Source organism: Colias philodice, chromosome 28 (genome assembly GCF_061535455.1).
Source record: "Colias philodice isolate Cphi_HAF_F1 chromosome 28, ilColPhil1 Martin Lab GWU primary, whole genome shotgun sequence".
Classification (NCBI taxonomy): domain Eukaryota; kingdom Metazoa; phylum Arthropoda; class Insecta; order Lepidoptera; family Pieridae; genus Colias; species Colias philodice.
This window is the reverse complement of record NC_143113.1, coordinates 369,950-383,562: the sequence shown is the minus strand read 5'-3', so window position 1 is coordinate 383,562 and position 13,613 is coordinate 369,950. Positions and strand designations below refer to the sequence as shown.

General features: G+C 33.4%; 2 protein-coding genes across 4 annotated transcripts; both read right to left on the bottom strand.

Moving 5' to 3' along the window:
• Positions 1-1,940: 1,940 nt before the first annotated feature.
• Atf-2 (Activating transcription factor-2) lies at positions 1,941-8,880 on the bottom strand. The gene is made up of 7 exons (XM_089712023.1): positions 8,643-8,880; positions 7,884-8,040; positions 6,815-6,938; positions 5,810-5,935; positions 4,588-5,265; positions 3,819-3,964; positions 1,941-2,598 (listed from the first exon to the last, which is right to left on the bottom strand). Exons 2-7 carry the CDS (start codon positions 8,020-8,022, stop codon positions 2,531-2,533), a joined length of 1,281 nt encoding a protein of 426 aa, XP_089568149.1. The 5' UTR covers positions 8,023-8,040; positions 8,643-8,880; the 3' UTR covers positions 1,941-2,530.
• A 421-nt stretch (positions 8,881-9,301) lies between these two features.
• On the bottom strand, positions 9,302-12,895 carry LOC149476130 (uncharacterized). 3 transcript variants are annotated; one of them, XM_089712086.1, is made up of 7 exons: positions 12,536-12,895; positions 12,206-12,297; positions 11,785-11,911; positions 11,246-11,313; positions 10,859-10,958; positions 10,436-10,566; positions 9,302-9,601 (listed from the first exon to the last, which is right to left on the bottom strand). In XM_089712086.1, exons 2-7 carry the CDS (start codon positions 12,273-12,275, stop codon positions 9,357-9,359), a joined length of 741 nt encoding a protein of 246 aa, XP_089568212.1. In that variant the 5' UTR covers positions 12,276-12,297; positions 12,536-12,895; the 3' UTR covers positions 9,302-9,356. The 3 variants fall into 3 exon arrangements, with proteins under 3 accessions (XP_089568212.1, XP_089568214.1, XP_089568213.1); XM_089712088.1 differs by having other exon boundaries at positions 10,445-10,566; XM_089712087.1 differs by having other exon boundaries at positions 12,785-12,893.
• Between the last annotated feature and the right edge of the window lie 718 nt (positions 12,896-13,613).

Below are 13,613 nucleotides of genomic sequence, written 5' to 3'. Positions count from 1 at the left end.
AGGTAAGTGTTTAATTTTGGCGGGAGGCGGAGAGTGTCCGTTCTGTAGCGTTTAGCTACTATTATGTATTCTGTGACTATGATTAAAATACTTTTTCATTCAGTTAAATAAAACAAATATTTAAGAAACAAGTTTATTTCAAGAAATTATTTACAACAATATCAAAAAAATTCATTTGATTCTATTAAAAATAATTTACATTCTTATTTGTGAGTATCATACATTACATATCCCATATTATTATCTTTGATTTTTAAGGAATGATTCAATTTCCATCATAACTATCTATTTTATAACTAGCTTTCCGCCCGCGGCTTCGCCCGCGTTTTCAGAGAAAACCCCGCATAGTTCCCTTTCCCGTGGGATTTCCGGGATAAAACCTATCCTATCTCTCAAGTTGGATCGAACTGCACATGGTGTGCGAATTTTATTATAATCGGTTAAGTGGTTTAGGAGTCCATTGAGGACAAACATTGTGACACGAGATTTATATAATTATATTAAGATAAGATAAATATTAAACACAATTTATAAAACCAGCATACTTATTTATGATTTTAAATTCTTCAATGTTTTAATTACTATACATTTTTATAACGAACTAGCGGTCCGCCCCGGCTTCGCCCGTGGTACATATTTACGTTTTCTCTACATAAGAACCATCCTCGTACTTCAAGGAATATAATAAAAAAAGAATTATCGAAATCGGTCCACCCGTTCACGCGTGATGCCGTGACCAAGGAAAACGGGTTTCATTTTTATATATATAGACTAGCTGTTGCCCGCAGCTTCGCCTGCGTGGAAACTATAAATGTTCATGGTACAAACTTTCATCCCCTATTTTATCCCCTTGGGGGTAGAATTGATCAAAATCCTTTCTTAGCGGATGCCTACGTCCTATCATCTACCTGCACGCCAAATTTCAGCCCGATACGTTCAGTAGTTTGGGCTGTGCGTTGATAGATTACTACAGTGAAATTAGTCTCGAGAAAGTTTTGCATAATATGTAGTGGTGTGTATATTACTCAGATCTTAGAGCGCGTTTCCATTATATCGTTCTAGCCTATACAAAAATGTTTCGATATCCTAACATTACTACATATTTAATTTTATACTTATCCCTAGCAATACTCTGATTTATGTTTTAAAGATAATGGTTTTGACTTTATAAAAAAAATAATATAACATTCAATTTTACGTCCTTGAGCCAATGACAAGGCGAATACCGTGAAACAATAAAATATCTTGTTCATAATAATTTGTTTCGTAATTAATATTTGACCATAATAATTACGAAACAAAACAAATAAATAAATCGTCACTTGATAGTGGAAAGTGGAAACACGCACAAAACCAGAATAAACCAGTTTACGCTGTCCGCAGGTGCCTCGTGCAGTCCGGCGTCAGTCGCTTGGTACCGTTAGAACATAAAGCACACATTTCATTCGAAAATTATAATTATTACGTAGTTTAATTGTTAAATTTTGTATTTGTTGATTGTTGTTATTGTTTGTTATTGTTGTTATTGTTTGTTATTAAAGTGAAACTTTTATTACACCGTCTCAAACTTTTTGGTCTGTGTAGCGCATGTCGCGTGTATCGCGGCTGCCGAGTAGGTATACCTACTCGGCAGCCGACCGTCACGCGACATGCGCTACACAAAGCAGTGTTCGGAACCGTTCGAACAGTTTCACTTTTACCGTGGTTTACATTTTTGGCCGGAGAACACCTAATTCATACACGTCTTCACTGAAGTAAAAATCGGCACTGCTTGTAATGTTTGAAACTAATAAAATATTAATAATACTAATATTATATACTTGAATAAAAACTAAAAATAAAATGTTGTTTTTTTTTATTTGCTGACCATACACTACTACAAACGCAAAAATTTCTCCAAGCTAATTTACCTGTATGTCAGTCAGTCAGTCACCTTTGAGTTTAATATATTTAATAGATCGGTCACCTAGCCAACAAAAAATAGCCGAATTGGTCGAGCCGCTCTCGAGTTTTACGCTTACCAACACTTTTAGAGGTTCATTTCTAGAGGTCCGTACATAAAGGTAAAACCGGACCCTATAATTGAGATTTCTGTGTTTGTCTGTCTGTCTGTCTATCACCAGGCTGTATCTAACCAACCACGATAGCTGTTGCCGCTATAGCAATAAATAAAAATATAAGGTTAAGCAACGGTTGGCGCGGTCATAAATTGGATGTGTGATCTTTTTTTCATATTTAATTTATTTTATTTTGTACTTAAATATTTATTACGTGAATAAATAATTTTTTCTTCCTTTTTCCTTTCGAATTCATTCATTTATTTTGCAGAACGTACAGATATACGGAACCCTTTGTGTCACGAGTCCGAATCTCACTTGACCGATTTTTATTTATATTGATTATCGAAATATAATTTCATTTTAAATCTTGTACAATCTTTTCATTCACTGTGGAATAACATTGCTTCATGGTATCATCCATTTTCTTATTTTTCCAAAATAACTTTTTCAAAAATTTTCAAAAAATTTCTTCATAATTTACTCGTATCAAGATCGATGTCAATTCTATCTGCTGACCGTAGTTTCTCTTGTATGTCTCCTGAAACACGAAAACTTAATTATAAGCTATTCAACTATATACACTATAAAAAAAAGACGTGTGTCACTCGGGGACTGCCGCGGTAAAGCTATTGCATGCTATGCCTTCAAGCCACACCTCCGCGCCCGTCGGAGTGGGGAGCGTGAGGTTTTTTCGTTACGGAATTTCTGGATTCGGTCCCCGCGCTCAAGGTCCGCGATAGAAGCTATGCAATAGCTTAATAATAATTTTTAGACAAAAAAAATCCTTCAAAGGGACAGAATTGAACAAAATTTAAATAGGACCAACTGTAGGGCTTTCAATTAATAAAATAATTATCAAAATCAGTTCACTCCGTCGACAGTTCTGATGTAATACACCCAAAAAAAGGTCACCCGCGTTATTTTAAATATATGTTATAGTCAAATCCCGAAACACAATCTCTTCGCGGAAGGACTGGTTCATCTTAGGTTTGGCAAAAGCCATCGGGCAATCCTCGAAATACATTTGAATTTCACCTTTTGACTGAAGTCAGCATCAGTCTCGGGCGTAGGCGAACGCAGCATTGGCATCACACGCGCATAAGATGCCTTAGCTAGACAACGACTGAAGAAAATTTAGTAAAAGGCCGAAATATTACATTTATTTGGGCTTTGACAAAGTCATTATGCCAAACCTGAGGTTTGACCAGTCCAACCTACGAGTGCCCGAGCTTCGGGGTTTGACTATAACATATACATACATAGGGACAGACAACGGGAAGCGACTGTTTTATAATATGCAGTGATTATCCAGATATATTAAAAAATATTATATTTTGCTACCTATTTTTTAAATCAGATTTTTAATTTTGCCCTAAATGAATAAAAATGTAGTAAATCACAAGAAAACATATTTTTTCTTGTATTTACTTCATTTGGCGATTATTATTATATATAGATTTATTAGCTTTCCGCCCGCGGCTTCGCCCGCGTTGTTAAAGAAGAACCCGCATAGTTCCCGTTCCCTCTAATAATAATCCATAGGGATTTCCCGGATAAAACCTAACCTATGTCCTTTCTCAGGCCTCAAGCTATCTCTGGACCAAATTTGAAGTAAATCCATGCAGTACATTTTGAGATTAGCCCGGACATACATACAGACAAACAGACAAAAACTTTATTCTACTTTAAAAAAATATTCAATGTACAGTTTTAACTTTCCTACGATTTTATTATATGTATAGATTTATTAATACTCACTCAAGTCATTTCCCATTGGGCATTTCTTTAGATGTTTCGCCAAAACCAACCTTAACACCTTGACTTCAGAGCTCAATTTTAAGTTGGCATCTCTTAATCTCTGCACCTCCATTTCTTGACGATGTTTTACTTCTCTCAATTTTTCCCTATAAATGATGAAAAAAGTTATTCTATTGTACAAAATTTAACACATTTTGATATCATATAAAGATCTTTATAGGGAGACTAGCTGTGCCCCGCGGTTTTACCCGCATTGCTCCGCTCCTATTAGTCTTAGCGTGATTATATATAGCCTATAGCCTTCCTCGATAAATGGGCTATCTAACACCGAAAAATTTTTCAAATCGGACCAGTAGTTCCTGTCGTTAGTATTATTAATGCGAAAGTGTGTTTTTAAGCTATTGCATAGCTTCTATCGCGGGCCTTGAGCGCGGGGACCGAATCGAGAAATTCCGTAACGAAAAAACCTCACGCTCCCCACTCCGACGGGCTCGGAGGTGTGGCTTGAAGGCATAGCATGCAATAGCTTTACCGCGGCAGTCCCCGAGTGCCACACGTCTTTTTTTTATCTTTCTTTCACGTCGTTCGTTTATAATATGGAATTTGTGCGGGATATAGTTAAGATAATTATATGGGCTAGTTATTATACTTAGAACTTGGCACCCGACTTTTAAAAAATTCACAATTTTTGTGTTCATCAGAAACCTAGGCAAAATCGCTGTATATAACTACATAAAAAAAAATTGGTTGTAAACATATAAAACCTTACCTATATCGTTTAGAAGCGGCACTCGAACAACTCCGTTTTTCGTTCAAATCATTAACATCACTATTCTGTTCACCAACACTAACACTATCACTTTTGGTCCTCACTTTACCGTTCACTTTAGGCAACCTCGGTATAGGTAATTTGTGCACAACAGGTATTGTATTTATCACTTTAACAGGTATTAACGTACCCATAGGTACAGGTGGCGAAGTTTTCTTATTAGTGATAACACTTTTTAGTTTTTCCTTCGTCCCGTTTTCAACTGTTTTCACATCGTCCACCGCTTTCATCTTAACCCGTTTGCCGTTTGGCAGTTTTATAATAACTTCAATATTTTCATCACTATTGTCTTTCTTTTTCTTGTCATGCTCTTTTTTCCTATTATCTTCCGTGACGTCACTTGTCAAGCTATCAACAACATAATCTAATGATTTCTGGCTCATTATTGGAGGTGGTGCTTCTAAATCCTTTTTCTCTATATTAACTTTGCCATCTTTTCTTATTTCGTGAATTTTTATAACATTATTAGTGTAGGAGACTGTTTCGACATCTTTCTTTTCGTGTTTTGACTCATCTGTGTCTTTAACAACTCTGCTTATGGTAGTCACTTCGTTTGTGAGTTTCGATATAGTTGTTGTTTCATATTCTTTGACGGCGCCCGACTCGTCACTGGATGACCTTTAATTATTGAAATGTTAATATAATATGTATGACTGACCGGTAGGCTTGGTTGGTAGTGGCCCTGCCTTCCAAGCCAGTGGTCGTGGGTTCGATTCCCACCCGGGGCAAATATTTGTGTGATGAACAAAGATGTTCGCTCTGTGTGTGGGTGTTAATTATCTATACAAGTATTTATTTAAAAATTATTTATGTATGTTTATCAACCATCTGGTTTCCATAACACAAGCGAAAGCTTAGTATGGGATCAGATTGTGCCGTGTGTGAAAATTGTCCTGAAATATTTATTTTTTATTTATTAATTGAATATATAAACCTTTATAGTGTAAATAGCATATCAGCGACTTAGTTGATTCAATGTTATATTAAATAGTAACCCAGAAACAACAGCGCCATTTAATTAAGAAGCTAGGCTATTAATAAAGGTAGTTTGCTGTGCCGGTCACAAATATGGTGACAGAATATTATGGCAGCAAGACAATATTATAATGAAGTTTATGCTTACAAATAATATGATATTTAAAATAGCATTCAATTTATTTACCTGCTAATAGTAATATTTCTCTGATTATTAGCCGTATATAAGGTACAATCCGCGTCCAGCGGGAAAACAAGGTGCGGTGTGTGTAGCACATCCTCTGTTGATGATTCCAACGATAGCATGTTGTGCCTGCAGATGGAGAGTATAAAATAATAAATAAATAAATAATTCCTTATTTAACAAGACAGGATTATTACAATATGGTGTATTTCACAATATTAATTAATTTAATAATTTGAGATTCATTGGTTCCCGCACTAGGTGAAGCCTGTCCTGCGGGACCAAAGAACGATTAACAATATAATATTATTTATAACAGAGCGGCATAGATTATGTGGTTAATATGTATTTAAATTCGTATTCAAGTCATTACATAAAAATATTATTTTAATTCATTAAATTCATAAGTATTTTTTATTAACTAGCTTTCCGCCCACGGCTTCACCCACTGTGTCTTACCTAATAAATATATACTAATATTATAAAGCTGAAGAGTTTGTTTTTTTGTTTGAACGCGCTAATCTCGGGAACTACTGGTCCGATTTGAAAAATTATTTCGGTGTTAGATAGGCCATTTATCCATTTATATAGGCTATATATCATCACGCTAAGACCAACACGAGCGGAACAATGCGGGTGAAACCGCGGGGCACAGCTAGTAAATTATACATATAAACCTTCCTCTTCAATCATAGGAGATGAAAGATCTTACCATAAATTTATATTTTTCACGCAGACGAAGCTGCAGGCAACAACTAGTAATATTATAAATGCAAAAGTTTGTGAGGATGTATGGATGGATGTTTGTTTCTCTTTCACGCAAATACATACTACTGAACAATTACAATTTACTTTGAAATTACAATGAAATTTGGTATGCAGGTAGCTGAAGACCCAGAATAAGACACAGGCTACTTTTTATCCCGGAAATCCCACAGGAACGGAAACTGTGCGGGTTTTTCTTTAAAAATGCGGGCGATGCTTTATAATATTAGTCAAGATACATACTTCGCCTCCATGGCACGCTTGAAGCCCTCATCAAACGGGTTGACGGTGACATGCTGCAGATCTTGGAACAGCCCCACTTCTTCGCAGTTTCTTATAAATCGGGTTGGTGTTGGCGTTTGGTCCGCTGTAAGTTATTATTAATTAGTATTATCACTTTGTGAAGATAAAAACAAGATAATTTTAAATTTACAAAAAAGACGCTTGATGATGAAATCAACGAAGAATCTTTTTTTTTATATTTTTAAAGTGAACCATCAAGTCATGGAGTGAGTCAATGATTTTGGTATCTTTGAATCTTACTAAAGAAGTTTCTATGTAATTGCAAACCAGAAATCTGATTATAAATACATGACCTACTGGGTTTGCCTGCATAGTCTAAGAAAAAAAAATGTGTGCGTGTACTAGTGTACACACGTAAGAAGTGAAACTTCTTTATGACCTTATTTTTCAAAAAATAATTTACTATATGCAACTTTACAGAAATACGTCGAATCACAAGTGGTTGGGATAAGAAAAAGATGGCGCGTAACGGAAAAATGTCACGCGTAACGAAAAAATGTTACACTAAATTTTTTTCCAACCCCGATGAAGAAGTTTCACTTCAATAATTCCTATTCCCATGGGATGTCTGAAATAAAACTATCTAATATCCTATATTTTTTCGCAGGCAGATAGCTAGCTATCTTTGTACGAAATTTCAGCCAAATTAGTTCAGTGGTTGAGGTGTGAACAAAACAGACTTTTTGCACTTTTGCTATTAATACTTATTATAAACTAGCGGTCCGCCCCGGCTTCGCCCGTGGTACATATTTACGTTTTCTCTACATAAAAACCATCCTCGTACTTCAAGGAATATAATAAAAAAAGAATTATCGAAATCGGTTCAGCCGTTCTCGAGTTATGCGCTTACCAACACATTTTGCGATTCATTTTTATATTATAAATTATTAGTTAAGATAAATTAGTACTACTTATAAATTTTAATATTAGTTAGGTTTTTACATTAAAGTTAGGAAAGAAAAGTAACCATTCTTTTATAAACATGTTGAAATAATCCCAGAATCCTTACCAGCGAAAGCTGCCTTCTGCTCCATACCAAGCTGCAGCACCATATCATGTTTCTTGGTATGCACATGCAGGTGGTCCTCGTTGGTGAACGTCATGCCACAGTCAGGGATCGTACAGGCGAACGGTTTTTGTGGCTCCATTGTGTTTATTCACATTTTCTGTAATAATTTTTTTATTAATCTGTATGCATGTTTAAAGTTCATAGCAAATGTTATAATTTTCAATAAATAACTTGAAATGTTGCATATATTAAATAAACTTAACATCAATTAATAATGTTATTACTTATGCATACAAGAAATTAACAACATAAGAAAGGTCAAAAACCACTTACTATGGCCATTCAATTTTCTTAAGTTAAAAAAATTAAGTAGTCAATCATAGTAATAAAATAATTTTTTTTTGCAATGTATTTATAATAATTGGAACTGTTTTTCTAATTACTAACGACTATCAATGCTTCATTATCTTTGTACTAGTCTATAAAAGGAATATAGTAATCACTTCCTAGTTTACCAGAACATTGAATTAGTAACTTGAATATATATTTCAACAAAGATCAAGGAATTTGGTAAACAAGCTTGCTTATAAAATGCCCCACTACAATACGGTTCATAAATTGAATAAGAGTTTACCTTTTAAAACAGATACTTCCGTATTCGCCGAATCAAAAGCTTAACAGAGGTAAATTGCACACAAATTTATTATGTTTATAAATGTATATTTATAATATAAAGGCGAACTTTTGACCAATACATACCTGTTCCTGAAATAATGTTATAATTCAGTTGCCCTTATAGGTGAGTATACATTCATTTGCATTCTCATTAAACTTCACTAAATGAATTACACCCATTGATAAGACCACTAATCACTTTGAATAAAAACAACACGATAAACACTCCAAATAGTTACAGCAGTAACCAATTTAATACAGCTTCTTTAAATACTGGTTCGATTAATAAGAAATAAGAATGTGGATAATTCTTTAGATAAATATTTTAATTTACAATTAGTATTGCTGCAGATTTACTTTGTGTTTTTGTGGTACTTGACAGTGACTTTGACAACAGATAAACATCAGATTGAAGTTGAAACTTGAATCATTGATGCGTTCATTATTGATATAGTTTTAAGTTAAGGATTTAATTTCATGAATAAAAATAGACTTTTGAACTCAAAAATCCACAGCAAAAATCATTTAAAGTTCAAATAGAAGGTATTTTATAAGATTAGTTTGTTCAATCTACGTTAAAAATAATTCTTCATAAAACATGATGCAACATAGAGCCTTGCATAAAAAAGGCGGTAAATTCAAAACTTTTTTCTTTTTTTCCACGAATTAGGCAAATTATAATTCTAGAACTTAATAAAAATCAAACACACAATAAAATACAATCAAATTTATTTCAACAGAGCATAAACAATGGATAAATTGCATTGATATAATAAACATTTTAAGTAACACGATAATTTAAGACATATTGAAATGTAATTTCGGGTTAGTGATTGCTTTCACATTGTTCGCGAAATATGAAGTGTATTTTTCTGGTGAATAGCCGTGTATTTTAACTTGATGTGGTGTGTACGCGCGTTCGCGGAGGAGTCCTCTGTCAAATAGAGGGTATGTTGTGGATCTCTTCTTTCTAGGTGAGTCTTGCATCTGTTGTGAGGGATAGGGGTCCACATAGCGTCTTCCACTAATATCGCTGCCATCCGCTGTCGGGAATATCGTTGGCTAAATTAATAAAACATTGATGTTAAAGGATTTGTAAGAAATTAGCATAGTTAGATCTATTTACAACATGTACATTAGTTACGATGTTAGTGTATTAAAAACAAAATTGTCAAAATTAAAAGTAAAACAATTTGCGGTTGTGGATACATCTTTATCCTGACGCACAGATAATATAATACAAGTCCTTACTCATGTTTTATATGCGAAAATGTGTTTGTTTGTCTTTCTTTCACATAAAACAGAGCGATTTTATGATATGATTTTTGTGTCTGGCAATAGCAACGATGCTAGAATAAAGGCTATTTTTTCCGCGTTGGAATATATATTTCTAAATGGAAATAGTACTTCAGGGTGCATTGATGTATATTAATACAAATTCCTAAGTGACGCGTACCTTCTAATCATATCGGAAGAGAAAGTATGACCTCATGACTCTAACACTTTCGCATTTAACGTTGGCCACCATATAAGTAATTATTGTAGTACGTATATGTATGATTACCGATCAGTACTTGAGAAAAATTGGGCCAAATTTGATTAAAAAAAATTATTCAATTATTGGAGCAGTCGAAGTTAAATTAAGGATTACCTAACGAAAACTACTAGTCAGAACTCAGATCGCGTTTCAAATTTAAATAGCGGTTTAAAAAGATATTAACTAGAACAAAATTTTTCCAATCTGTAATATTTATGATTCCACAAGCAACATGAATCGTCAACCTTTTTTAGTAGTTAAGTCGATAAAAAATTACTTTTAATTTTATAAATGGTAACATTTTTCAATAATAATTAACTCATACACGTAACAAAATTACTTGGCTTGCCTGCGCCTCTGCTGTTGAAAATCCCTGGAGAGGGTTGGCTCTGTGGTTCGCCTGTGTTCTGTTGGATCGGGCCCATTCCAACCACGGCTGGGTTCGGCTCATTTTGCTGACCTTTCCATGGTCTGTAAAATTATTATGGTACGGAAAAAATCTGCTATTTTTTTGCTTTTTTAGAGCTACAATATTATTTTAATAAATTAATCATAAAAAGTATTTTTTCAATCGGTTAAGATTGTTGATTACAAACACAAAAATAAAACATTAAAATTACCCACATGGATAACATTTTTTGTCGAAAATGAAAGTGTAGAAATAATGTTTCTACCTACCTTTCATCAGGCAAGACCGTGGTAAAGTGATTCCCTATCGAACAATAAAAAAAAAAAACAATAAAATAGATTGAAGTATTCTTACTTATCAGGGAAGAGTTCTCCAGGCTGTCCTCTGGTTTGAACTATTCTTTCGCCATTGACTTCCACCACGCATCTTAAACGAGCGCAGCATGTTGGGAATTCTGTTAAAATTACCAAGAAGAGCATAATATATAGGACTTATCTGTTTTAAAATGGCCTATCGCTATAATAAATATCTAATTTTATTTTCTGTTAAATAACATCGACATCGGGTTTTTATTTTATTTATTTATAGAATATAATAGATATAGTCTCTACTCATAGAATATCAGAATGTTCATATTGTACATCAGTATGTAAAATTACTGGACATCGAACCCACACTGGCGTCATCGGTAATACACAGATTTATCAATACTGTATAAATTACATTAATTTTCATACATACCGACATTTTCATCTTCAATATACTCATGACATTCCAACGCATTTTCTGGAATTTTTGGTTTCCTGCACCTGCAATATTTGATGCGAGTTAGTTAAAATAATCTAGCCGATTGTTTCGCTTCTGCACGGATTGGTACGGGTTAAAAACAAAAATGGACAATGCAGTGGCCTTGGAGTTACAAATATTTCCAGAATACATCTTTTTATTAAAATAATAGCAAAGACAAAAATTTGGCAATGGATGATTTAAAACTTCGTATACGAATTAAAACATACAAAACGTAAGTAAATTAAACTTTAAATACTTTCAGAGTGCGATCATACACATTTTTAAATGAACCCATAAAAAGTTTGTGTAAAAATAGACAGTTTTGTAAGCCCGCCATCGTTTGTAATACAACTGCGCGCGCTATCGTTAAAAAGGCTCTACCAATTAGGATGCAGTTTACGTAGTGTTACATAATAATAATGTAAAAAATTTAAACCGAAATACAAAACCTACATTCCCTTACATTTTTTTACTAAAAATAAAGTACTAACCCAACAGCAGCGATGAAATATTTTCCATCCCGTATTTCGCATCTATATCGATGGCAGGTATAGTGGTCTGACCACTCCTGCCAAGGCTGGTAACCCTTTCTTGAATATTTGTCTACACACGCTTGATCTAAAAAAAGAGATTAAATTAATTAGCAGGTATAGGGCTTTTCAATCACGTCTCATTTATTTACCGTTAAAATTCTATCAAATCTGCATATAAAACGGTAAATAAAGCAATTAGGTACTAGAAAATTTTAAGACAACGATACAGCTCTAGAATAATGTACAAAGAAACTGCATTCTTCTCTTACAATGTTAAAACATTTGGAAAAAAATATGAGTTGGCTACCTCATTATTTATTGAGTGTTAAATTATAATATGTATTGATATAAACGGTTTAATTCACGTTTATTTACTTACAGCTTACATCTTCAGCTATCGCAAATCGCAATCCAAGTCCCATCAGAAAAATTAACGATCTGTATTCCATAATTTTGAATTAAAAAAAATATCTAAAATAAAAAAAAATATATTAAAAAATAAAGCTACTCCAACTTCCTGGATCACACTGAATTAAAATCGCCATTGACGCTCTAGAAATACGTTTCCGAGAAACGATTATTTTCAAAACTTTTGCGAAATGATACATGTTTTCAAAAGAAATGTTAAATATTTTGTATGTAGTTAGTAGGCGGATTTCCCACACTTGTTTTACACATAATTATAGAACTTCTATAATATTTCCTTAACCAAATTGTATTTAGATGTACACTCTATGATGTGTATACTCCACTATCATCAAGATGATTATTTTATTAAGTAATAGATTTGCAGTTCATTGCAACATAATATTAACTCTGCTCGAAAATCATCCTCTACGATCCTCGGAGCAATCTACGATCGATCAAACGTGATTTCACTTTAGACTAGTCAGCTTTGAAAATGTATATTCGATTACATTACACTCCAATAATTAATTAAATAGAGATCGCACTGGACCATGTCAACAACATTGCTAACTATATCGAGGCACTTTTATAAATACGCGCTCCTAATGAAATTTATTTCCCGAAACTTTTTTAACATTTCACTTTGTATATAAGCTACTTAACATTATCAAGCCAATGGCGCGATTTTTCGAGATACAAATTTACCTGAAATTAGAATTTTAATTTTAATGCAGGTAGAAACTAAAAAAAGAGTGTTGCAGCGCTGGCAACACCAAGAACTGTATCGTTTCAGTCAACATATTTCATTCTTTTTTCCATTCGAAAGTTCTAAGAATATGGACCATTGTTCTGTTTCAAGAAAAAATATTTGCATAGCTATGTATGAAGGATTATGTTATTATATTCTAGATTTACCAGAGATGATTAATTAATCAACCATCATCATAATATTATATTGCACGCCTCATAAGCGAAGCGTTGAGGTGGGTACTACTGTCACTTCGCGCAAAACATCTGATTTTTCAAACTTAAAATGTCTTTATGTATCATACATTGCACTTGTAAGATAATACATACACACACATATTAAGAAAAAACACTATTTTTAACGTTCATGATATTTTTGATGTCATTTTTGTTATTTAAACTAGTTAAAAAACAGTTTAAAAAAGTTCTGTCTTGGACGTCCGTGTGTCTGTATGTGCGGATCCTTTTTCTTGTTAACACGATAGCGACCGAAATACTTTACTAATCGAGTCTTTTTTTTTCTCTTACGCTTGAGTATGCTCAGGAATAGAACCCTTTCATTTTTCAGGGTCTGATTCGATGTGGTTTAATTGTTATTAAATAAACAAAAATAATAATTAATAAATAATTAT

What these genes read in the sequence shown, in the direction of transcription:
- LOC149476130 (XM_089712086.1), bottom strand. Translation starts at nt 12,275, where the DNA reads ATGGAATACAGATCGTTAATTTTTCTGATGGGACTTGGATTGCGATTT. An exon ending in GATAGCTGAAGATGTAAGCT is followed by an intron (nt 11,912 to 12,205) that starts GTAAGTAAATAA and finishes CTCTTTTTTTAG; the next exon opens with ATCAAGCGTGTGTAGACAAA. An exon ending in TATTGAAGATGAAAATGTCG is followed by an intron (nt 10,959 to 11,245) that starts GTATGTATGAAA and finishes TAATTTTAACAG; the next exon opens with AATTCCCAACATGCTGCGCT.
- Atf-2 (XM_089712023.1), bottom strand. Translation starts at nt 8,022, where the DNA reads ATGGAGCCACAAAAACCGTTCGCCTGTACGATCCCTGACTGTGGCATG. An exon ending in GCAGAAGGCAGCTTTCGCTG is followed by an intron (nt 6,939 to 7,883) that starts GTAAGGATTCTG and finishes AATAACTTACAG; the next exon opens with CGGACCAAACGCCAACACCA. An exon ending in GCCGCTTCTAAACGATATAG is followed by an intron (nt 3,965 to 4,587) that starts GTAAGGTTTTAT and finishes CATCATTTATAG; the next exon opens with GGAAAAATTGAGAGAAGTAA.